Genomic DNA, 26829 nt, shown 5'->3' with positions numbered 1-26829 from the left:
TTTATGTAACATCTCAGAGCCGGGAAATGTCTTTTTTACTCCACTACATTTGTCTCAGCTTTAGTTAATTAGTTTTTCATCCCCTTCCTGTCCAGTAAAAACCATGTATCTCCAGATGTGTTGATCGTGAACGTTTGCGATACACTGAAGGATGAAGTGTTCCTTTTATGTGTTGAGAAAATTCTCCTGCTTCTTAAGTTAAATAAAGTTTTTTAAAAGCCTCTTGGATCAGCTGGAAAATGCATCGTCACAAAGCTGAAAACAGGGCTGTTTTTCCTGACAACATGACAGGTTCATTAGAGATACGTGGTTCTCACAGGACAGCGACGCTACAAACACAACCATAAACATCTACAGCAGTAAAATGCAACATACTGGTGTACATTAGAGCTTCAGTGCGTAACTTTTTGATATTAATGAACGTCCGTTAAATTCAAGCCGTTGCTACAAAGCTAATTAAGACTACCAGCTCCACACAACTCTCTCTGTATTTCTCAGTATGGCTATGTTCAGAAGATTGTGGTGTCCGGTGACTTTCCCACCCAGAAACTTGATTGAAGATAATGAGCTCTTCTAAAGAGTCCATCATGTTTTTTTAATCCTCCGTGTCCTCCTTTGCTACTAGCAACTGCGTGGAGGTGTGGGGGTGGGTGTGGGCTGTACGCAATCACGGAAGGCTTGTATCATGTGGACGGCGCCAACAGTTTTGTTGTCATTACTTAGAATTACAAAGACAGAAACTATGCACTATAGCAGTGTTTCTCAACGCCCCCCATCATCTTCTGGATGATGGGGGGGCGTTGGAAGCAATATTTTGGAAAGGGGGGGCGTTGAGGTGCCCATGGGGGGCGTTTGTTTGAAAGCTAGTTTAAACCAAAGATTCACAATAACAATACATGTTAACACTTAAACTACTAAAAAATCAGTGGTCTGTAACATTAAAACCTGCCAGTTTACAGCACTGCGACTGGACAAGACCGGTATCATAACTCTTCTTCTCTTCTGTGCTTCTGTCAGCTTAGTTTGGCGCAGCTCCGCGCTGACTTCAGGGAAACGGGACGTCAGAGTATCATCTTAAATGAGCTCTGTAGCCTACTAGGTCCCTACATAAAGCTACGTTCAGATAAAAAAAAAAAAAAATAACGCAATCACCGCGACGTCCTGTTGTATTCTTTAATCCCCAATGTAGCACAAGTACACTTTATATTTCACAGTAACAGTTTTTCGTCAGATCGTTTATAGAACACAATGTTTCCTACTGTACCTGAAGGCAGCTGCATTTCACGGAGAAAGAGAGAAAGAAAAGAGACGTGCGAGAGATATCGACAGTGCTTTGTTGTTTGGTCAAACAGTCAGCTGTTCCCCAAACTCCCGGCCAGTTTAGGGCTTGTGTTTTAAAACTTTCTTATAGAAGCGATAGAGGCAGTGATGTCTCTGTTTACGGGATTCTCACACCTCCACAAAACATAGCGCGAGGTGGGGTTGTGTTTCTCCAAACGTTTTTTTTCTGCTATTTACTCGCAAGACAGCCGATAGCAAATCTAACCTAGACTCTTCTAAGCATCAAAAAAGCACTCTCACTAACTTTTTAAAGGTTGTAAACTTATTTCCAATCGACAGTAGGTGTCGTTCTTCAAGTCATTTGTCATCACCAAAATACAGTAGATGGCGGGCGGTACACCCCCAGTTTGGAGAAGCAGACAGGAGTCAGGAGACAGGACAGTCATGGAAGCTAAGCAATATACTGCTGTGGACGAGTGCAGCAGCTGAACGTTTTAGCCACCTAAAAAAATCAGTATATACGCTATAGAATATTTTCATGGCTTTTTGCACCAAATGCTTGCTTGTTGGGTCTGTGTTAATTATAGTATCGTCTAGACCTACTTTTTTGGTTTCCTGAGATAACCGCTGTTATGATTTGACACTATCAATACAATGAAATTGATTGGAACTTTACCTTGCCATTGCACAGCCCTGTTTAAGTTTACGCGGGGGGAACTGAAGCCTTTATTTATGCTCTTGTCAAAGCCACCAGACTCCATTGACAAAAACACCACTATTAAAATGTGCACCCATGCCATCACTTAGTGAAAGCTATCAAGTGTCAAATTTGGCAATGTTCCTTTGTCTTGTTTATTTTTTTTCTTTGATCAGATAATGGCTGACTAATGCACTAGGAAGTTTGGCATATTTGGTAGCATTATTTTACATTCCTCAAACTAAAATATTATAAAAGTATTGTTTGGTATCATTACCAACACTCCCATTGGCACCAGTATCAAAACATTTAAAATAATGCCTGTTTATTTGCACTTATGTTTATGGTGTTTGCATAATCCTGAATGCAGGAATATCAGGTTATTTTGTGTGACTGGACTTGCAGTTGTCAATAGTGGTGCATTGAGTGATTACCAATCACAACTGGCTGACAAAAAGTCCATCCGTGATTTGCTAACTTCTGCTGATGAGTTTAGTAATTTCTGGTCAGTTTTGTAACCAGAAAACCTAATAAGTGTGTTATGGTTATGGCCATTCTGTGGAGTCCGAGAGGAAGACCTTGCAAGTTAAAACTCTGCACTATTAAAGACTTAGAGCTTGGAGGTTTCAGTGTGCTGACAGCCTCTCCTTTTCCTTTTCTAGCTAGTTTTCGTCGTGCACCTGTACCCAGCTGGGGTTGGACGTGAGCACTATTCACCTGTTGTGCTTTTTATTCTGTAGAGTCAAACAGCAGCAGCAGCTCAGTGCAAAATTTAATTTTTCATTACTGCAAGACAGGGGACCAAAGTGCAGCACTTCTTGGAAAAATGTAGGATTTAAACAGTTTACGTGTAACAGTCTCTTCAAACTGTGGCTGTTACATATGTAGAGAACACTGGCTGAATTGTAGCAGGACGTTTTGGTATTTAAAGCAGCTGCATTTAGTTGGAAAGCACAACGTGTTTTCAGAGACTTTAAACAGTATCTGTCAGCTTCAGTGTCAGTTGCTCAGAATCAAAGAGTGAATGTTTTTTTTTTTTTTCCTTCCTAGAGTACAGATGAAAGCAAACATGGTTACTCCCCAATCCCTAGGGGCAGGGCATTCTGGGAAATGGACAAAATTGTAAGATGAAGTAATTGAACTAAACAAGTTGAAGCAAAATGTCGTCAAAATTATGTTATCTCACAAATTAAATGTGATGTATGATTCATTGATTCATTTTGGCTGAGGTTTTACAAAACCACGTAATTGTGTTATTTGTTATCAAGGATTTTTTTTTTTTTTTAAATGGCTTTATGGTTCCTGCGTAAATTTAAATCACCCTTTTTTTTGGGATTATTCTGTTTTGGGCCTTTCCTTCTCAGCTCTGAATGACACATCACATCATTAATGGTTCATTCTTGACTGTAGCAGCTTTCATTTGTGACTAGAACTTTTTTCCTTGTCCATCCTGAGTTTATACGGTGCAGTTGCCTTTCCTAGACATGTGACATCATATCCTCAGTAGCACTCCTTGACTGTACCTTTTTTTACTTTTTTAAACAGGCCTATAACTCAGCTTAGAGTTTCCTATCATTGCAAGGCTGCCTACGAGAAGCAAATGGGGTGTTAAGGCAAACAACGAGTCCCCTGGTATGTGTAAGAATAACCAGTGTGTTTTCAGTACAACAGTGATGCTAATTATTGAGCTGTTCTTGCATTACGGTGCAGTTAAAAAGCTTAACCATCTACTGAAAGCCCTGTTACTGGTTGATGTATGAGCTGTAATACAGTATGCACGTTCACCGCTGTCCCGTCTGTATTTTGTTAAGGCAGAGTCTCCGGAGAGGCCGGAGAGGTGTGCGACGAGAGGGGAGGAAGGGGGTGGAAGTAGCGGGGACTCGAAAAGCATCACAGCAGTGCTTCATTACCAGCAATAACATCAGAAATGAAGTGTTGGTTTTCGTTTGTTTCAATTTTCTCCAAATGTGGACTGCTGAGTGCAAAACACCAGCGCGCTCACAATGCCCTGAGGTGTGATGTGCGTCAAACAAGACGCTTTTTTGGAGGTTTTTCTGCACTGGAAAATGTGTTTAAAAAGTCACTGAACCTCAACAGACTGACACAAAGATGAAGTGCAACCTTCGTCAGATGCTTTGAATTTTGAGAGAAATGTTTGTGAGACAGCTGTGTGTGTTTGCTTCTTTAAATCTCGTCACTTGCAGTTAAAATGTGTCTGTGTGAGAAAACCTGCAGTAATTTGACAGTATTGTTAGTGTGTTCTGGAGGACACAACCTTGTTTTCACAGCAGATTAAAATGCATGTATTTTTTTCAGACCAAGGCAGGGAAGAGCAATGCTTATTGGCTGGGTTACTCATTTAAGTTTATGAAGTGCCTAAAATAATACCCATAGCAAGCTACCTGAGCCAAAAGCAATGTCTCCAAATACCTAATTTATAAGCTGCTAAAAAACTTAACATATTCCTTTTATATGTATGTATGTATGTATGTATGTATGTATGTATGTATGTATGTATGTATGTATGTATGTATGTATGTATGTATGTATGTATGTGTGACCTCTTGATGTATTACAAATCATTGGAAAGTCATGTTTTTCTAAATTCAGTTAACTCTAATCAGGGCCTGAAGTGGTTTTGAATGTTTGTCGTCTTAAATTAACTGAAGTTGGACATAGTATGGACAAATGAATAGATGTCTGTTTCTCTGCAATCGCAAGAGATGTATTTCTATTTTGTTGCTCTACTGAAATCTTTCCTCAAAAAGTCTAAACTGACGAAGCTTGCAGAGAAGCGAACAAAGAAATCCTTGAAAAACAAGCAAATATTTGGCTTCTTGACCAAACATTTGATTAACTACTCATTTCTTAGTGTTTGAGGCACTGCATAAATTAATTCAACCTAAGTTTAGCTGTTGTGTTGTTTGCTTAGAATTGAAAGGTGTGTACTCTCTACAACCCTACCGCCTCACACTAACCTCCAGCCTCGCGTCAGCTGGAAGTATAGGGCTCCCCATCCAGTCGGCCCTCGCCTGTGGTCCAGTTATTGACTGATATCGGTCAGGTCAGCCCGGGGCTCTAGGAAAGAGGAAGTGACTTCTAATTTGCCTCCCTGTTCTCCTCGGCTCCAAATTCACTTACTCGGGTGTCGGCTAAAACCATTAGAGCTGCTCCCGCGCCACATGGGAGAGGCCGGCGAGAGCGAGGAAACATGGCCTCCCCTTTGAGGATGTTCATTAACTGCCCTATTTATTTTCAACTGTCAGAAAAGGCCACTAATTCTCAGCAGTCTCCTCTGTGAAATTAGGTCTGTCGTAGTCATTCTCCAGTCAGGGTGCTCACTCAGACGCTCTGCACGTTACCCATTTCTTAAAACTATCCCATATGTCAACATATTCCTTTTTTTAAATTAATATCTAGCTAAGTTGAATTACAGAACCAGTCTGTAGCTGTACGCCCACAGTGGTGACTGGGGAATCTTACTAGTTTTCCTGTGTTCTAGTCCCCGCCTGATCCAGCGCATTTTTTGCTGTGCGTCTGACACCTTTAATTAAAACGTACCACGTATCTGGTGTCGAGCCTTTGAGCTGCTCTCAAGTCAACCGACGCTGCCTTTGCAGGAGGAAATGACTGGACTCTTCAGAGAGGAGCTGCCGGTGGAGCTTTGCCACGAGTGTTACCATAATTACATATTGATACATTTATGAAGTGTGTGCCGTTTTATTTTTTGCTGCGTTGTGAGTTTTATGTGTTTTTTTTGGGGGGGTATTATTAGCTCTCCTGTCAGTCATTTGTTTTCTGCAAGCGAAATAAAATTAAACATGTCCATTGTCAACACAGAAGAAGGAGGAAGTGGTTTAATGAAACGATTTGGAAGGAAACAAGTAGCTCTGACATGAATGTGTTTATCCAACGGTGAAAAAAAGTAACCTATGAATTAAGCTTGGCTTTTCCAGCTGCACACAGCTGCTTTACATGTGATCATGAGCATATTTCAGGCAAACTGCTCTGGTTGAATGTACAATACAGTTTCAGTCAGTGATACTTGTTTTATTAACTGATTAGTTCTTTTGGGAGAAAGGTAATACAACTGCTGTAAATAATACAGCTGTTTATCAGGCCTGATTTTTAACTTTTTTGCAGACTTTGTTGGCAAAGCTGGGTCCCAGCGTACCCAGCATACAAGGATTGGACAAAGAAAACACATGGTCATCTGCAAAAAATGTGATCTTGCTCACAACTAAATGCAGCATCATGCGGTCCAGCCAGATACATCACATTTCTCGTAGTTTACTTGTTAAAGTCTACGCTTTCATTTTAGTGTTCACCTTGTGATTGTCAAAAAAACATAGACAACAGTCCTTAAAGTAAATCCGTTTTAGTAAGATGTTTTATTATGGTCCTTTAGTGTCACATTGTGTAAAGTTTGTAGTATTTTGAGTTTAACGTCTTGTACCCTTGTTGCATGTGCATCAGCATGTAATATGACACCGTAGTTAATACAATATCAGTTGTCGCTGTTTGTCACTTCCCATAAACTAGAAGAGTCATTAAAGCTTCCTGTCTTGAGTGGGCACTGCCCCTCTTGGTTATCTCCCCCCCGGCCGTATTGAAGTCTGGTTCCTTCAGAAGCTGCAGCCTGTTAGGGCTGGAGGCTGGGGCTGCCTCCCCTGCCTGGTTATTTTTGGAGCACCGTCGGGCCCTGTCTGCGGGAAGTGCTGTTTTTGAAGGGCCTCCAGTCCCATTAATCAGCCGAGGGACCCCACGGCGCGAGCGGGCCCCGAGCCCTGGCCCGCCACACTGCAGCATTCTGTTCCTGTACCCCCGCTCTCCGCACAGTGTGAAACTCAGAGGAACCTCATCAATCTCACCTGTCCCACACGTCAACCGCAGATTTAATCAAACGCTCCTTATGGGCCTTCCCCTCTGCTTCCCTTCCAACACACTCACTAGGAGGAAAAAAGAAGAAAAAAAAAAGTCTTGACTGGGCTATAGTCACACTTTTATTCTTATTTATTTTTCACATTGCCTCCTCCATCACTTCTTTTTTCCTTCTCCTGCTTTATCCACCACTCCATGTTTTCTTCATTTTGTTGCCTCTGTGTTTTATATACAGTGCGTGTGCATGTTTTCTCTGTGGTCATATGCACTTTGTTTCAAACTGTGGTGTGTACCCCCTTTGGCTAAACACACACACACACTCAGACACATATGCTTTAAGGGATAAAGGGGGGTAATACACTAAACCCCATTTCCTATTTGATACCTCACTGAAGTGCAGCTCTGTTGGTCGCCAGCGTTAACAGGTCCCAAAGTGACAGAAAGACAGAGATGAAGAAAGATACAGCGGAGGTGTGTCGAGGTGCATTTCAGCATGGTGCTGGTGTTTTAATGGGGTGCTTGGGGCGCCCAGGACAGAAGAAGAACACTGGATCCTGTGTGTCGGACGCCCAGCGGGAGAGCCGTGAAAATCCTCCATCTTTCGTCCCATCTTGGTGCAGCCACGGCCGTTTCTGGAGCGCTTCCCCGGCCCACAAAGAGCTGATGGTAACTCACAGCGGGGCAAGCAGCAATGCCCCCAGAGGGGGTTTTTGAGATGTGTTGAAATTGGCGCGGTAAAATGGTGGTGGCTGTCGGCCCCGCTCATCAGCCCTTTGGTGAGAGAGATGTCAGTGGGCCACTCCAGGACTCCCAGGCTCTGATATGATGTATGAGCCATGAAAAGCAGCCCAGAACAGATCTGAGAAGAGAAATCCACTGTTTTGCAAGTTCTAGCTCGACCAAATCCGAGGCTGTGATTAATAACATTGAGCGTAGCGAGACTGTAGTCCTGGACATGCTGGAAGCTGCAAGTGCTCAACAATATTAATGGTGAATCCTAAGTTCAAGTTCTTCATTGTCATATGCACAACCATTACAGTGAAGCAGTCGTTGGCAATGAAATTCTTAGTTCACAGGCTCCCTCCAACAATGTGCATACAATTATGTATAAAAAATAAAATCACATAAGTTAAATTAGATTCTAAGATAAAATAGTGCAGCAGTTATAATATAGGAATACAATATAATACTATGGTGTACAGTAGTAGTAAAATGTGTATATCTCAGGTCTGTTTTTAACATTTTTCTCTAACATAGCATGCTTTAGCAATACATTAAATGCAACCATTTCTTATAGTGACACCAACTTAAAGATTGGGCTCCAATAAGCAGAAACAAAAATCAACTACTAAATGGAGGAAACAAAGAAAAACAACAGCATTTGAGCATGATATTCAGACAGGACATGAGTTACAGTTTAGGGGCCAGATATATACTGTATATATAAAAGGTTTGTTTGACTAAAACCCTGCAGGACATAATGTATAAAAGAAGAGCATGCAGTTAGAATGTGTGCACCTTGTGGATACTTGAGACCATGTGTAGTCCTACACTAGGGGTTGCATGACTATTTTTCAGGTCTATGTTGTTGGTGACAAAACCATGTGATCAGCGACTAGTCAACGTCAAGCTCGAAACTAGTCTGTGCAACCCCTAGTGTACGCACAGGTTTCTTGGGCAAACAAAGTGTGATATTGTCAGTTGGAAATGGAAAAATATGATGAATCTAATATGCAGTGTTAGTTATTTAGGCTATCTGACTAAAACACAGTGCGAGTTAATTCAGCTTACAAGATAAGTGAAATATCTGCCCAGTTTAGCTGTGGGAGTTGAAAACCGTCTCAATGCACAGCTTTATAAATCTGGCAAAAAGAATTTGTATGATTCAAGTCCAAACTCTACGTTTTATGCATGTGGTCCCAGTCATTTATGTCATTGTTATACATTGTTTTGTAAGGAGCTTGCGCTTACTAAAATGATAAATCCAACATTTTTCATTCAGTTCCCACAATGAAGTGGTTCCAGGTCTCTGGAAGACTTTGGAGAGAAAAGGGAAATGTTGTTTTCATGGAATCCTGGAACTAGATTTCCTCTGGATTTGTTGTAAAGTCAGTGTTAACGCCAAAAGAAGATTTGTTCTTAAATTAAGTGAACCCGTTGAATATTGTTTTCCGTTTTAACAATGCAGCTTGTGTGAAGAATCTGGTGATGTTACTGCTCGTTTGATTGGCTTTTTTTCTTTCCACCAGAGTTGATCTTTGATGTGAGCTGTCAAATTCACACGGACAGACACCTTCACAGCTTAACTGATGTTGATGTAGGCAAAAGACTACAACACGTGCGGACATACGTCTATGTTTGCAAACGACCTCTGTCCCTATGGAGATTACCACACACGTACACGCACAGACAAATGAACTCATATTCCCGGAATGGTGCTGCAAGTGTGAAAACATGGCCTTTTAGTGTATGTAACCTTCTAGCTGTTGGCGTTAATGTCACGCACACATGGTGCGTAATGCATTTAGCATATGGCAGACGTGGATAAAGAAAGCTTTCGTCACCTTTGCGACGATGAAATACAACAGCGTTGTGCCTGTCAGAGTTAAATATGACGAAAGAACAACCAGCATTTCCCACAACTATGTGTCATTAAAAGAGATAGAGAGAAAAGTGAAGAAGACAATAGGGGAAGGCAGATATAGCTGCTTACCAGGGCTTTACTCTTTTATTTCACTGACATTTTGTCCAATAAAAGGGAAAGTATTTTGTTTGCCGCTGCGGATTGAGTCCTACCTGCTGTTGCAAAACCTTTTTGCCTCAAAAACTTTTTTACTTTTTCTATCCGCCTGGCTCTAGGGATGGCAATACCATTCTGTCAGCTGGTTGGTCCACCAGTTTGTTCCAGACTGAAATTTACTTACTACTATTGGATGGGCTGTCGTGACAGTTTGTACAGATGTCCATGTTTCACAGATGATGAATCCTGATGACTTTTGTTCAACCCCTGATGTTTCCTCTGGTAACACTGGGAGGTTAACATTTGTGGATCGACTTTATAACGACTTTGTAACCACGGGTTACTATTGGATTGGATTGCCATGGAATTTGGTACAGTCATTCATGTCCCCCTCAGGATGAACTGTAACAACGTTGGTAAACTTTTCATCTAGAGTCATCATCTAGTCAACATTTTAATTTGCATCCAAATGTTAGCATGTAGCTAAAGGCCCCATCGTGCCTAAGTACAGCCTCACAGATGTGCTAGCAAGGCTATAGACTCTTATTCTTTTTGTATTAAGATTAATTCAAGATGGAGTAACGGGATGGAAAACTGCTTCTGTACTTGACCGACAAGTTCAAGTGTGTTGCACCTCTACAGGTGTTCATCATCAGCTGTCAAAGGCAAAACACATGCTCTGGCACATCACTGAGAGGGGTGTGGCCAAAAGAGCAACATGCTTGGAATACTTTAACCCACAGAGAACAATGCCAACAGTTCTCTGCCCTCAACTCAACTTTGTTCATATGCCATTTTAAACACAATGCAGTTAGTTGAACATTTTGTTCAGAACAGACAAAACAAAAGAGAACAATACAAATATATAATAAATAAAACTGCTATTCATTTCAAGTGTTCTTTTTTGCATGCCAAATTTTAAGCTCTTATTTTGTGATGGTTTCAGGATGGGGCTGGGCGATATGGAGAAAATCAAATATCACGATATTTTTCACCAAATACCTCGATATCGATACCGCAACGATATTGTAGTGTTGACAACACTTATGTCATCAAAATCTAAGACGGTATCTAGTCTCATATCACGATATCGATATAATATCGATATATTGCCCAGCTCTATTTCAGGACCTCCTCAAGATGTTTAAATCTAGTTACAAATTATTCTGCTTGAAGCCAAACCTCCAACATACGAAGTAAAACACTCAAGTATCTGCATGTTGAAATGAATTCACTTGCACAGGTTTAATATGGCCCGTGGCCAAAGTATGCAAGATGATAATATTTTATTACTCCTGGCTTTGCAGTGCAGTATTCATGACAAACATTAATTGCTCTACAACATTTGCTGTCTCTTCTGTCATCATGCGGTAGTTGATTTACTTCCTTATGTAACCTACTTTAGCTTCCAACGACTATAGAGGCACATGTTTAAAGACACTTTCCTCTGACCAACAGTAACACGGAGGTGTCTGTCGAAGTAGCGTTATGCGTGATGGCGCGATTGCCCAGTGGCTAGTTAGCCATTGCGTTGACTCTCATTTGACACTCGATTGGCTCAAATGACACCATTACCATGTCTGCATGGCTAATGGCCTCCCCTGGGGGCCGTAGCAGAGGGGGAACATGCGTTTGGCGTGTCAGCTCGAGGTGAGAACACACATGAGCCAGACTCTGGGCCCCGTCCGCACCCAAATCAATCCTGACACCTCTTAAGAGGCTCTCAGCATCAATGGCACTCCAGTGCAATTACCCCGTCGGTAATGACATAAGCACCCAGTTCCTTCCTGCCTCTCTCTTGCCGGGCAGCAACCAGCTCCCTCAGGCCATACATAGAGACTTTTTGGACCACGCTGGCCTCAGAACAGTTGTTATTTGATCCCTCAAGCCTGAGAGATGGAGAAACTCTGGGCCACGCTGGTGAGAGAGCAGCTGTTATCTGATCTCAGAGTCTGTGCTGAGCCTGTCCCTCAGTCAGATTGAATGTGATGTAGCTTAGCTCGCTGTCAAGATAAGCGATGTCTCAGCAGCGACTGAAGAGGATATCCTCTGAAAGCTTCAGGTTTTAATGATTAGTTATGATAACCTTGAAGAGTGCAGCCGGGAAACATATGATTGCCAGTCAGATTTGAGGTGATAACACCGAGATCCCATGGGTTTTGTGGGGGAGCGTTTCAAAACGGGCTCCTCTATCCAGCTGTTGCTGTTTACAACCCATCAACGCATCTTGCGTCAAGCTGAAACAAACTTAACCTCGTCAGAATTGTGGGTCATTTTCTTTGATTAGTTACATTACTTACAAAATAAACCTTGAGTTGTAATCCAAATAACTTTAGGATGGATTGCCTTGAAGTTTGGTACAAACATTCATGTCCCCGTCAGGATGATTTGTAATAACTTTGATTATCACCTGACATTTCATGTACTTTGGTTTATGATAAAATACTTGCAGAACTAATGGTGTTCTCATCCGCCTCAGCTGTGCTTATTAGCATTATTATTATTATTAACCTGTAGCGACACACCTACAACAACACAGCCCCTTCGTTCTTAATACATAAAGGGGCGTTGTAGGACCCAGGGGCATAGCACAAAATTCTGGGCCCTGTAGGAAAGGATTTTCTATGGGCATCCACAGCTATTCATTCTAGCATCTTTTTGGGCCCTCCTCACATGAGGACCAGGGGGTACTTAGTCCCCTTTTCCCCCCAGTCCGACGCCCCTGGTTGGACCCTCTGTTAACTTGGATTGTTTTTAAACCTTGTGTAATTCTAACCCTTTTTCACGTGGGGGTTATCTCTACCACATATTCCACCTCCCCACCCCAACAAGGACATGATCCCTCACCACCTTATCACACCCGGCCAAAGCCACAGCACTGCACCTCTGCCGGGAACTGAACCCCTGCCTCCATGGTGGGCAGGCAAATGTGCGTCACCCAGCCACCAAACACTTTGTCCTACTAACTCCCCAACAAAAACACCAAGTCCCAGTCTGCGTCTTTGCGTGTTTCTGCTCCGTCAAAGTCCTAATCTACTGTGTAACTGCTTTGGTGAAGTATCCCCTGGATTTTGGATGCCATTGCGGTTTCACGTCTCATGACAGGTGCTGCTCTGCTTGCCCTGTAATTTTATAATGTGGTGCTCGGTGCCACAAACAGTGGTTAAGACTCTCTTCCAGCAGGGCCAAATGAAAGCCAAGATTCAGTGGAGTGGTCTGATGCCAGAAGAAATGAGGTGGTCTGGCCCAACCCGACTCTGCAGAAAGAGAAACACAATGTTTGCCCAAGGATACAAACACAACGAGTGATCTCCCTCCTTCTTTCAGAGGGGGGTGAAGAGCCTGCTGCTATTCTAGCTCCAGCTCCAGCAAAATAAGGTTATAATGTTGTTGATATGGTGTGCTGCATGTTATATGGTATTTCTGTGGTTCTGCGCCCCCATCCTCTTCCAGTGTCTTTCCCCGTTGTGGTAACAGAGGCCTTGAAGTTGGCTGGACGGATGTTAATATTATTGTTGGCCAGTGAGGTGATGCATTCTTTGTGCTGGATGTGTTTGGGAGAGAACAGAGGTGCTAGCCATGGAGTTAGCATCTCAGTAATACAAGCATGACCGCTGCTGGCCTCCAACCTGCCAATACTTTAACACTGACAATTCAGTCTCTGCAGGCTTTCTCACTTTTTCACCTTCACCCTCTCTCCAAACACTAGTTTCTCTTCAGTTTTTCTTCTGTTCATTATCGTGTCTTTTCTCTTGTGATCAGTTTTAATCAACTAATCATTTTGAGACAGATACCATAGGTACTTAGATACAGGCTATGAACATCTTGAATTAGGTTGTTCGTTTAAAGTGCTCATATTATGCTTTTTGGCTTTTTCCCATTCCTTTATTGTGTTATATATCTTTTTTTGTGCATGTAATAGATTAACAAAGTGAAAAAGCCCAAAGTCCACCCCAAAGGCACTTACCATCTTCCAGAGAAAACAGTTCCCAAACTGCTCCAAACAGCTCTATTGTAGTCCAGCCTTTACTTCAGAGACGTCACTTTGTAACACACGTTATAATGCTCGCCTAGCTGCTAGCGTGGCACGCTCTCATACTCTGCTTCTGACTGGCTAGTAGTCCTTACCTAGCTACTGCGCATGTGCGACTCCCAACAAAGATGGAACAGAAGTGAGATGCCTCACTCGGTAGCTAAAACGGACCGCTCAACACACAGGGTGAAAAGAGGAGCTGCAGCCATGTGCAATACAAAAATCTGTTTTTTGGAAATTAAACCATGTGACCCTATTCTGGTACAACCTCTAAATACAATTATGAACTTGAAAATGAGTATAATATGAGCACTTTAAGGTAATCGTATGAAAATATCTTGACCGAACATATTTAATTTGCAAAGTGCAAATAACCCTGAGCATGTTCCCCTTCTTCTCCAGGAGCCTCCGGGATGTGGGCGCGTATTCTCTGGGATCCAGCCAACCGGGGTGCCCCACCTGGGCAACTACCTGGGTGCCCTGGAGAACTGGGTGGCCCTGCAGAACCAGTATCCTTCAGTGCTCTACAGCATAGTGGACCTGCACTCCATCACACAGCCTCAGGACCCGGCACAACTCAGGAGCAACATCCTGGACATGGCAGCCAGCCTGCTGGCCTGTGGCATCGACCCAGAGAGGGCAATACTCTTCCAGCAGTCTCAGGTAGGCAGGAGAGGGAGGATGGATGGATGGATGGATGGATGGATGGATGGATGTCTGCTGTGTTTCATTTCAAGCTGGAATTCACATTTTCCAGTGGGTCCATTACAGGATTTCTTTGCTTGACATGAGATTGCGTTTTCCTTGAAACTGTTGCTATACTGGAACCAATCAAGTAGATTATTGGTCTAATATAGCAACATACTTTTACATTTATGTTTTAATTCACTGTACATTTCAATTTTTACCATTTACTGCATATGTGCTATGATAGAGATTGTAAACATTAAGAGCGTAATGCTGTGTAGACACCATGTTGATGTTACATCTGATAACTGCTTCTTTAAAATGTCTGGCTGAAAAGTTCAGAGTTTCTCCTCCAAAATATTGTCATGTGGGCTCTTTCATTTATCTTCCCTAGTCGGAAGTTTGGATAATCTCGCTTTGCAATGCCCTCATTACTGTGTTATGAATGTAAGCTCCTTTGTCTTTCTCAGGAGAAGAAAAGCTATTCATATGTGATCACACATCAAGCGCTCTTGTCATGCTTGTGCACACATATTTAGCTTGTATCTGCACATTTATTTCACACGTTCAATGACCAATGCTGCAGTGGACCTGTGTGCAAGTATGTCAGTGTTATGTGCTTATGACTTGATTTTTGTGTATGTGCTTTTAAAGGCAGCTTCTAGTCTCTTTTTAAGTTTGACGTGTAGTGAGTCGGCCATCTTTGAGTGTTGATTTACCTGCTGTCGACTCTGCTGTAATGTTTACTTGCAGACATGCCAACTGCTTATTTGATCGCTCCTGATTCTTATCACCACTCTACGCTCTGTAAAATTTACAGAGGCTATAAAAACACACGCAACTTTAAAGCAGCATTAAGTCTGGATTTGGCCACATGAAGGAAGTGAGAAGAATAATGACATTCTTAACATTTGCAGCACTTCATCAGATTTCAGGTTTAAATTCACAGTGAAAAACAGCGGTCTGTTTTTCTCATGATACTGTGTGTTTTCTTTTCTTAATCACTAGTTGAGTAGAAGTTGAAGTGTGTGTGTGTGTGTGTGTGTGTGTGTGTGTGTGTGTGTGTGTGTGTGTGTGTGTGTGTGTGTGTGTGTGTGTGTGTGTGTGTGTGTGTGTGTGTGTGTGTGTGTGTGTGTGTGTGTGTGTGTGTGTGTGTGTGTGTGTGTGTGTGTGTGTGTGTAAGGTGTTCAGTCCATCTGTGTTTCTCTGGCGCCTCCCCCAAACCTTCCACTACACACAGCCCTATTTTTATTCTCGTTTAGCTTCATGCCACATAACTTGGCAGCAAGGCGTCCCTCCTGTTGAACACGCCGGCTCCACATGTAAAAATACGACGACTGTCCAAAGAAAATACTCAATACTCAACTTCATTGAAGAAAAAAAAAAAAAAACACAGCAAACAGAGCTTGTGACGAGCTGAAGTCAGTGGTATCAAAAATGAAGTGAATGAATCAGCAGAATCCTTGTGTTTTATTGGAGAATCGAGATGGATTTACTGTTCTCTAAAATCCCATCTTCACAGGAGTTGTTGCCATGGCTGCAGGATCAATTGCCATCAGGGTAATGCCCATACAATCCCTAACATTAGCATATCTCTTGTTGCAGTGCATTCTTGCAGTGCAGCATGAATGGAGACCTTGTTCTTCCCAAGCTTTAAAATATCATGAGTTTTATTGCACTTCAAACCATATCCATCCTTTTCTGTGCTGACATCGACATCTGTCCCATCTCTTGTTTGTCTGCAGTGTGTAATAAATACCGGCCCCCTACATGTTCGCCCGAAATCCTGGTTTATGTCCCTGCTGTCTGCTGTTGACGTCACGCTGACCAGAATGCTTTTCAAGCAACAAGAGAAAGAGGGAAAGGCAATATAGCCGGTGCCCATAAACTTTAATTTGCAGGATATTTCCTGCCCCCCCTCCACACACACACACACACACACACACACACATTCTTTTTTCACATTCAGGACAGCCTCCATGAAAGTGGATATGTTGGAGTTAATTTACCACTGCCAAATGCCCAAGCTACACCACATTAACATTCACTCATTCATTTCTTCACGTTATTATTCATTTATTCGACCACATGTACATGCAAACTAGTCGCTTTTCTGCGAAAATCGCCGTTTTGAATGGGAAAATGTCATCCACATGAATCATGTAGCTCAGAAGAGTTTTTATGTTGGGGGGTACAATTTCCCATAAATAGGAGTTTCAAAACCCTACTGCGATCTTCTTCACAATAAAACATCTTTGGTGATACGTAACGCGAGTCATTTGGCCAATCACAATCACTGACATTAGTTTTGAGATAGGTGCTGTTATCTGCCAACAATATAATTGTTTTCTCTAACGTTGTTAACATGTTTAACGTTATAATGGGAAGCAAGGTTGTCGGCTAGTCGGCTTGTCAGCGAATTGTGTTAGCCTACAATGTTAGATCAATGTGAAGGATTTTGGTAAGGCTATCTCCTCCACTGCATTAGTATTGTTATCTGATTTTTAATGTGTATCTTGTTGTAAGATATGAGCGAAATGAAAATGAACACGTAATGAAACATGACCCATTGGTGTCTGGTTTAATGTTAATGAGTAGGGTTGGGTACTGAGACCCGGTGCTAATACGGCTCCGGTGCCTTAACGGCCATAGACATAACCATTATCCACCGGACTGAATAGCAGCGCGGATTTCAGTGCCTCATTTCGGTGCCACTTAAATGCCTGCACTTCTCTCTGATGCTCCAAAACGGCGTTAGAGGCAACTGAAGCATCGCCGCATGTCACGCTAGTTAACACTACACTTGGCAGCAGGTAATGTTAGCCTACCGTTAGCTAGCAACTGGAGTAAACGTGGTTAAAATGCTAAATGACAGCTAAACGGTGTAAAAGTTTGTCTGTATGTCACTGTAGAGGATTCCAACGACAGTCTGTAGCTGCTGTTGTCTGAAAAACAAAACAGATGTTGCATTCACTTGAAACTCGCCTCGCCAGCCTCGTGCTGCATTCAAAGTTATTGTAAAATACCCTTTTCCCATCCAGTGGTTGTTTTTGTTGTTTAACAGGAATTTACTGGTGAAATAAGTTATTGTTATTACATTTTTAATAAATCATTTAATTTTGACCCTGTGGTATTAGCAATAAACAAGCTGTTCTTTAATATCATTTGTTTGGGTGAAGAAGAAAAAAAAGAACATTTCTTTTAAATCTTTGAAAGTATCGGTTCAAGCTGAGGGGTATCACCTTTTCAGCCCTTCTGAGTTTGCAGGTATGCATGTAAAACAGTTTATTATATTTTTTTAAGGAGTATTTTTGGGGGCATTTTAGGCATTTATTACCAGGACAGCTGGAGACATGAAATGGGAGAGAGCGAGGGGGAATGACATGTAGCAAAGGGCTGCAGGTCGGAAACCAAACCCTGCGGCCACTGCGGTAAGGACTGAGTCTTTGTACGTGGGGCGCACGCTCAACCAGGTGAGCTGTGCAGGTGCCCCCAAAACTGTTTTTTTCTTTTTCTTTCAATAAACTCATTAAACAAACCAATCTATCACCATAACCCAAACAAAACACAAATTCACATATCTGTGAAACAACAGTAGCAGATGATGATGTCTGAGCTTTAGGGATGGATCCAACTTTATTGCACCGATGTTTATTAACCGATATCTGACTTTCCCCAAATAATAGGCAGGAGTGACTTACCCCACTAACCCCTAATGTGACCACAGCTGATTCAAAATCCAGGATTGTTTCATGTCAAAGTCATTGATACCCACACAAATTCATACTTAAGTGTAAAAGCGTTGTTTAAAAAATATTCTTATTTTTTCTTTTATACAATTTGTCATAGATTAATATAATAATAATAATAATTAATTAAACATCCAGAGCAAATGGCAAACAAATCAACATATCAGCACAGACAATGGAGACATGTTGATATCAGGAAATGAATATTCATTTCTCATTTTTAGTTTTAACTTTCCTGACAGTAAACACAGGTGTGACCAGGTGCACCTGTCTGTGTAAAAAGAGTGGACAGATGGGGAGAAGCAGTACTCCTCTCTGCCACTTGGAAGCGCTATAGAGTCACTTCTGTCCTATAACAGACGTTTCATCCATTCATCTGTGTTTGTTTAATCTGCCTGTTAAATTTATCTCCTTTTTATCTCTTGAATGCTTCTCTGTGGTTACGAGTTTTGTATTTATTTTTAAAAACTGGACAGAATAAAGTACAGCACACAGACAAACAGAATACACATATATTATTTCTCCATTATGACTTTCTATATTGATTTTTGAACACATACAATTTTTTCCCTAATCCAGTGCAACACAGACCAACAGTTATAATATTTAGAAAATGAAAAAGAGAGAGAAATAAAGAGACAACAACAAAGAGAATGAAAGAAAAAAGTAAACCACAATTGAACAAACTAAAGCAGCAACAAACACTCCTTGTGTCAGAGTGTTAGTTCTTCTCGGTTCTCCTACATGGGCATCAAACAGTTTTGAGCATTGTTTTCATCTTCTATTCTCAAGTTGTAATAAAGACATCACTTCCTGGATCCAGATTTTAAAGGATTCGTTCACCCGACATTGGGTTCATAATTGGCGAGTCAATTAATTTGCTGATGCTCGTCAGTTAATTACTCTTAGCTCAGGTAGTCATAACAAAGTAAAAGAGTAAAAGTAGAATAAAAAAGAACTAAAACAGGACCAGACCTTAAATTACGTTATTGTTATCAAGGACAAATGACATATGTGTGTCTGTGTGTGTTTTTAAGCCAACTATAAAAAAAAAAAAAAATATTTCCTGATGGTGACATTTTGATGTGTCCCCCACCTCCCCCCTCCTCTGGACCCTGCAGGTGTCCGAGCACGCTGAGCTCTCCTGGATCCTCGGCTGTCTGACCAGCATGCCCCGCCTCCGACACCTGCCGCAGTGGAAGGTTAGACTCTTAAGATTTCCTGCAGCAGACACTCACGCATGCTCATACAAATGAGCAGTGAGCAGTTCCAGAGGCAGCTAAGGATGTTTCATAAGTAACTCTGCACTTGGTAAATAGTGAAGTTAAGGGTATTATGATATAATTGGAAAAAAATATTTCTGAATTTATAATCATATAATGTGTGACACTTCAGAGTTAGTTTTTTGGTCAATTGTAATCATCACTATGTGCGTGTAATCGTGCCTCCTGTGGTGCAACATGACAAGTTCCCACTGACTTCATATTTGAACGGATTAAAATGACTCCGTTATAGGTATCAAATGATCTTGTCTTCTTTCAACGAGCCTCTATCAAGCATTTAAATGTTGGTTAAAAAGGTTAAAACATGTCATTCTCGAGCCTTAGCAAAAATCAAAGCAGTTTCATGATGTCCCTGCTTTGATTATAGAGTTCTAGTTTGTGCTGGTCGCTTACAGATTGTCAGCGATAGTAGAAGACAGATAAAAACCTTATGTGACAAAATGTATTCCAATATTCAAATCATATATATAGTGCCATTATAAAGACAAATAATGGCAAAAAAATGTTTTTATATTGACTGATGTGAGATCAGAGTGAGTCCACCGCTAATATTCTGTTACGTGATGCGGTCAGCTCGGTTTTCGACTCACGGTATCAACTGGAGATGAAAAGTATTTCTTTCATAGCTGAACACGTAAACCGAAACTAGCTTTCAAAATCCAGCCTAGATTTCGCAAATCTTTTCTCAAACAATCTGAAGAAGAAGATGGCTCCTTTTTATAGTATGTGGTGATTATTATTGATATTATATCTTCTTTCAAAGGCTGGACGTCCTCTCATTCACTCACTGTTTTAGAATCATGCTGATTTCATTATTGCCACATCTTCGCCTAACTTCAGTTTAATAGTCACAAATTAAGATCATTCCCTTTTCCGCTCCCTCTGAATTTCGTGCATTAATTGAACATCCCTATAGTCTGTTTTATGGTTTTGTTTCTCTATTTCGAAAACTCTTATAATACCCTCCGCCAAGGAGGATTTATTTTCGGTTTGGTTTGTGGGTTTATTTTATTGTTTGGCAGCAAGATTATGGAACAAACTACCGGCCTGATTTTCTTGATTGAAGGGTGTAGCATGGGCCAGGGAAGAACCCATTACATTCTTTTGGAGTGAATCCGAATCACGGGCGTACATGCAATCATTTTTCACTCTCGTTAACATTGCGAGATCGGGCATAGCCTTGGCGGAGGTCTGCGTTCTCAAAGTGTCCTTCTAGTTCCAGTTATTTCCCCCCCGGCCACATGCAGTTTTAATACATGCTGAGACGGAGCGAGAGAGCCAGCTGCTGCCTGTTCTCGGTCTCTGTTGCTACATAGAAAAGACTTTCTGTTTACCCAACAGATGAGTTGATCTCAAACATGGTGGAAAATGTCACGTGCACTCATCCGTACCCCGTTTGCCTGAGAATCGATGAGTCGTACAAGTGAAAATTGCTCATCCTGGGGGGGGAGTCAGTTTTTCCACCTGTTTGCTTTTAGTACTGCTTGTATGTAGTTTGTCTTTTTCTACCTTAATTTTGTATCTTTTATCTCAACTTGCTTTTGATTTTTCCTTCCTCTTTTACTCAGATGAAGAGCAAATTAAAGAATGAAGGCAGCGTTGGTCTCTTCACGTATCCTGTCCTGCAGGCTGCCGATATTCTCCTCTACAAGTGAGATCTCAAGTTGTGTGTGTGTGTGGGTGTGGGGGTGTGGGTGTGGGTGTGGGTGTGGGTGTGGCGTGTATATTTGGAAAAAACAATGTTTCCTGTACCCTTAGAATTGTATAATTCATAACAATGTACTAATCTGTTTTAATTGGTTGGATCTTTCAGGAAATTTGATTCCTAATGAAATTGAATTGCCATTGCATCTCTTAATGCAAAATTGAGCATTATTGTTGCAAAGTTACGTCTTTTCTCTGTACAAAGAACGTTTGTTGGGTGTTTAATTTTCCAATCCTTTTCCACACTCCGGTAAAACAGAGCCATACAGCCTCATAGATTTTCAACCCGAACGTATTAAGAAGTGAGTTTGTATGTTCCTTCTCTCGAAAAGGGGCCCCACACTGTGCTTTCTATAGGGTTTTCTTTGCCTTGCAGAAATAGTCTGTTCCATTTACCTTAGAACTAGGAAGCCAAAGCTGGGAATGACATCACACCCAAGTTGAATGCATTCCATTTACAAGTCGGATTTTCATTGTTTTCATTAGCTCTATCCAGGTTAGCCATTGTTAGCAATGCCGGTTTATAACAACGCACTACGCTGTTTTTTGTGCAGAGTAACAACATTGTCCACAGATAGAATATGGACAGCGCTGCATGTGCGACTGATTTAGTGAGACACAAATAACACAGAAGTGCTAATAAACTTTGTTACTACAGCTTTCACAACTGTTGATGCACGGAGCAACCATGCTCATACAAATGAGCAGTGAGCAGTTCCAGAGGCAGCTAAGGATGTTTCATAAGTAACTCTGCACTTGGTAAATAGTGAAGTTAAGGGTATTATGATATAATTGGAAAAAAAATATTTCTGAATTTATATTATTATTATGCCAAAACAATTTGCTCATGTAGAAAGCTGCAGCAGGGCCGCCAGTCTCTGTAAGCTAAAGCTGTTGGTGAGGTTGTGCCTTGCATGATTATAAATTATGATATAAACTATATTCCAATAAAATCTGGGTTGGGAAAAAAGGAAAAATATATTGTATTACTGCAGTGGAGCCGTAGATTTTTGTGCGAGCTGAGTACGTGATCAGTTGGTAGTTGGATTGTTGTAGCTTGGTGTGTCTGCAGTGAAAATCTAAACTTAAGTCACTTTTTTTTTTTTTTTTTAAGAATTTAGACACTTCTTCAGCAGTTTGGTATTTGAACCATCAAACAGACAAAACCTAATTTCCTGTGTAAGAAGGAGCAGTGAAAACTCATCTCTAATGCTCTCTGAATTTTATTAAAGAAGAAATTGATTGCTTCCTCCTGGGTGACAGTTGCAAAGTTGCAAAACTGATTCTGAAGAAAGCTCCAGCAGAGGCTCCAAGTGGCTCTAATTTGCGCTCTCATCTTTCTGTGTATTTTAACTCCTGTGCTGTAAGTTGTTGAGGAAGCTCACGTGTTCTGGGTTCATCTCTCAGGTCCACTCACGTCCCCGTCGGAGAGGATCAGGTCCAGCATTTGGAGCTGGCTCAGGATCTCGCTCGCATCTTCAACAACCGCTACGGAGACCTGTTCCCTGAACCCAGCGCCCTGCTCAGTGAGGACCCACTCGTACACACACGTCTGCAGGCAGCTGCTGATACTTAAATAAATCTCTGGTAGCCAGTAATTGGTGCCGGAATTCAGTAGTTTTTCTATTTTAATGTGCAAAATGTGTTCTGCTGTTTTCATGTTTTCCTTTTTGTGCAAGAGTGAAAAACCTCTTAAACAGCATTACGGTAAATCATCACAGTATTGGCAGCTATTTGAATGAGATATCGCCCGACTAATTTCAGGTTTCATGAGGAAAAAAGCTTGTTGCTGTAGCTGTGAGTTGTACATATCAATGGAGAGAGTGTTATGGTGATTTCTGAATAAGATCGCCACCCTTTTTTTTTTTTTTTAAGCATTTTTGTCCATAATTGCGTCCTTAAAATAAGTGGGGGAAAAAAATCTGCCAGTGCAATCAAATATTACAACCTGTTTTAATAAATATCAGGGAGTATCTACATCTGGAATTAAAACCAAACACAGGCAATACTTTTTCCAATTTGCATTGGAAAATGCAATTTTAAGAAAATAACATTTTAATAATTCAACCACACACAAAAATATCTTAATGAGAGTTTTTTGCAGAGCACATCACAACATATCTTGTTGCCAACGTCGCATTCTGTTTTATTTTCTGCTCCTGTTTGTGTATGAATTGGTCTCTTTGCCTTTCCCTCCATAAATTCTTTTTCCTGAAATGATTGGTTGAACAGAACAACTGCTTTAGAGAAGTCCCTGTGTCCCTCCGTTTTTTTGATTTGAAGGGACTGACACCAGTCATTTCTACTATCAAACCTTCTTTTAGTTGCCAGAAACATCTGGATGATGATGTAACGTCATCAACCGTTATCCAACAGACAACTGGAACAAGAAAAATACAGTGAAGAGGAAAGCAACAAATGTCAGATGTTTTTGTGTTTTTTCAAAGGTGTATTTTTAAAGCAATTCTGTTATACTTCTGTTTTATCTTCGCAAACGTATTTCTTTTTTGGGAGGCATTTCATGCCTTTTATAAGACAGCGATAGTAGTAGAGAGATGACAGGAAACGGGGGTATGGGGAATGGCATGCAACAAAGGTCCTCGGCTGGGGACGTGGCAGTTCATGGTTGGCGTCTTTAACACTTGAGACACAGACGCACCCCTTTGCAAACTTATTTTACGGAGTTCATTTAACAATCATTACCTCACATGATAAGATTTCCTTTTTTTGTTTTGTACTTTGTATGCTGCCATTTTGGCCAGGTCTCCCTTGCAAAAGAGGTATTTTTTCCCCGTTAAATAAAGGTCAAATGAAAAAGAATATTGATGACCGGACACAACATACACTTAAGGGAAATTCAGGGGAAAATATAGGCCATTCAGCAACGATTTAAGATACAATATGACATGATTCGTTTTATTTTGAAATGATTACCCTGTGGTCTCCAGTTTTACACACATGGCTAACATCCCGGTTTCATCCTCCTTGATTATCAGTATCATAAAAGCACAAGATGGAGTCAGTCATGTGTGCAATGCAGCTTTGATTAAAGAAATATTTTCTTCCTCTTGTATTAGATTAATAGAGTGCTAATAGATTTGAGGGGATGTCCTCGAGATGACTTCAGTGTGTGTGTGTGTGTGTGAGAGAAATGAATTCATTTCTTGTCTCTGGCAAGGCGGCGTTACCAGTCACCACCTTCCCTTTGAAACAAAACCAGAGATGTTTTAATTTGCCTGAGATAATGACGTCTCACGGGTGATAAACAGGATGTGGCGCGGTGGAAGGATGTGGACTTCAAGTATGGGATAGAAAAAGAGTTGGAGCTTGCAAGATGGCAGAAGGAATGGGGGTTTATAAATGAGAAAGGAAATTCCGGCTCTCAGTCTGCTCACCACTTCACACCTAGATACGTCTGCTTCTCGCTCTCTCTCTCTCTCTCTCTCTCTCTCTCTCTCTCTCTCTCTCTCTCTCTCATTCATTTCATTCGCGCTGACATAAACTAGATTCAAACCCTGAATGCAACCTACAGTATATACTGTACATTGTCTATGTCTTAAAGGTCCCATGGCATTCAAATTTCACTTTATGAGGTTTTTAACTTTTTAATTAATATGCATTCCCCCAGCCTGCCTATGGTCCCCCAGTGGCTAGAAATGGTGATAGGTGTAAACCGAGCCCTGGGTATCCTGCTCTGCCTTTGAGAAAATGAAAGCTCAGATGGGCCGATCTGGAATCTTCTCCTTATGAGGTCATAAGGAGCAAGGTTACCTCCCCTTTCTCTGCTTTGCCCGCCCAGAGAATTTGGCCCACCCATGAGAGAGAGAGACATCATGGCTTTCAAACGAGCAAAGTGGCAGTTGGTCAAGGCCACAGCCCCACCCTCCACCTTGCCCCCCCCCTCTCTCCTCCTCAATAGCTACAGACACAGAAATGGCACATACTAAGGAAAGCTGTTTGTGGGACTGGCTAGTGGCTGTAATTCTGCACCAAGGCTGAATTTTGGGAGACTTCAGATACAGTATTAGGGGACCACTAAAGCCTATATAAAAGAGACTTCAGATACAGTATTAGGGGACCACTAAGGTCTATATAAAAGAGACTTCAGATACAGTATTAGGGGACCACTAAGGTCTATATAAAAGAGACTTCAGATACAGTATTAGGGGACCACTAAGGTCTATATAAAAGAGACTTCAGATACAGTATTAGGGGACCACTAAGGTCTATATAAAAGCATCCAAAGAGCACCATGTCATGGGACCTTTAACCTGTTAAACCAGCCGGTCGTTCACATCTAAACTTAATAAAAGAATATAAATATACCAGCTGAAATCCATCAGTAGAAAAACTCAAAAACTTAACTATTTTCCATGGAAATGTCTTGACAGAGGCAATAAACTACTACTGAAACGATTCTACATTTAATAATAAGTTCATATACGGAACATTTATGGACATACTGACAACAAATGTGATTCATTTTTGAATTATTCTCATTTCTTTTAACATTTTCAGTTTGATCTACTCTCTAAAGTCTCTTTTAAGCGTTCTCTTGATGTTCAGTTGACAAGAAGGAGAAGCTCAGAGTCGAGCTCAAAATGCTCCCAGCTCATTTATGTTTCCTTCGGTTATTATCATACAGCGTTCAGCAGTGAATGCTTTGTGGTTTGTTAGTTTTTTTGCCTAGAGGGCGTGCCACGCTAGCAGCTAGGCAAGCATTATAACACATGTTACAAAGTGATGCTCGTTTGTCACGGAAGTAAAGGCTGGACTACAATAGAGCTGTTTGGAGCAGTTTGTCAACAGAGTTTTCTGTTGGAGATGGTATATGGCTTTTTCACTTTGTAAACCTATAACATGCACAAAAAAGATCTGTAACACAATAAAGGAATGGGAAAAAGCCAAAAAGTATAATATGAACACTTTAACATCAATGTGTCTTGGACTGCCTTTATTCTTCTGAAATCAAAAATACACCTTTTGTCCCTCACTCAGTTTTATAAATATAACAGATAGATAGAACCATTTAATGTTGGGGATTATTTTGCAGCGTGTTAAATGCTGCTGGAAAAACTGCCGGATGTCTTATTATGAAGTGAATATATTGTTTTTATTTAATTTTTCTCATCCTACCTATTCATTTCGCGATCTGATTTCCTCCCTTTAGGCTCCACGCGAAAGGTCAAGTCCCTCCGTGAACCTTCCGCCAAAATGTCCAAATCCGACCCCCAAACGATGGCGACGATTACCATCACAGACTCCCCTGATGATATCGCTCTCAAGCTTCGACGCGCAGTCACCGACTTCACCTCCGAGGTCACCTTTGACCCGGAGACTCGGCCGGGCGTGTCCAACCTGGTTACGATCCACGCAGCCATGGTGAGGATCAGCGCGGAGGAGGCGGTGGCCCAGGCCGGAGGGCTGGACACCGGTGCCTATAAGAAGCTCGTCACGGAGGCTGTGATCCAGAGGTTGACGCCCATCAGGGAGGAGATCGAGAGGCTGAAGTCGGACCGTGCTCACCTGGAGGGAGTGCTGGCCCGGGGGAACCGCAGGGCTCAGGAACTGGCCGCACCGGTCCTCAGAGAGGTCCGACAGCGAGTGGGATTCTGCTGAGAGGCAACTGGCAGCCACGCCAACAGTATACTGCAGGCCGTGCTCAGTTGACTGCTGCTGATGTAGAATTTATTCCAATGACTGTTTACATCTCTGAGATATTCAAGGATGTACAGTACAGGCCAAAAGTTTGGACACACCTTCTCATTCAATGT

At 41.5% G+C, this 26829-nt stretch overlaps 1 protein-coding gene across 1 annotated transcript in view; it reads left to right on the top strand.

Moving 5' to 3' along the window:
• The window catches only part of wars2 (tryptophanyl tRNA synthetase 2, mitochondrial), a 27742-nt gene extending 913 nt beyond the window's left edge, over positions 1-26829 (top strand). Inside the window, exons 2-6 of the mRNA XM_028591621.1 lie at positions 14035-14295; positions 19190-19270; positions 20920-21002; positions 22463-22581; positions 26226-26829. Coding sequence (XP_028447422.1) covers positions 14035-14295; positions 19190-19270; positions 20920-21002; positions 22463-22581; positions 26226-26674 — 993 coding nt within the window. The 3' untranslated portion in view covers positions 26675-26829. The remainder of the gene's footprint in view (positions 1-14034; positions 14296-19189; positions 19271-20919; positions 21003-22462; positions 22582-26225) is intronic.

Source organism: Perca flavescens, chromosome 11 (assembly GCF_004354835.1).
Source record: "Perca flavescens isolate YP-PL-M2 chromosome 11, PFLA_1.0, whole genome shotgun sequence".
NCBI lineage: Eukaryota > Metazoa > Chordata > Actinopteri > Perciformes > Percidae > Perca > Perca flavescens.
Note: the sequence above shows the minus strand (reverse complement) of the source record. Positions and strands in the feature narration are given on the sequence as shown.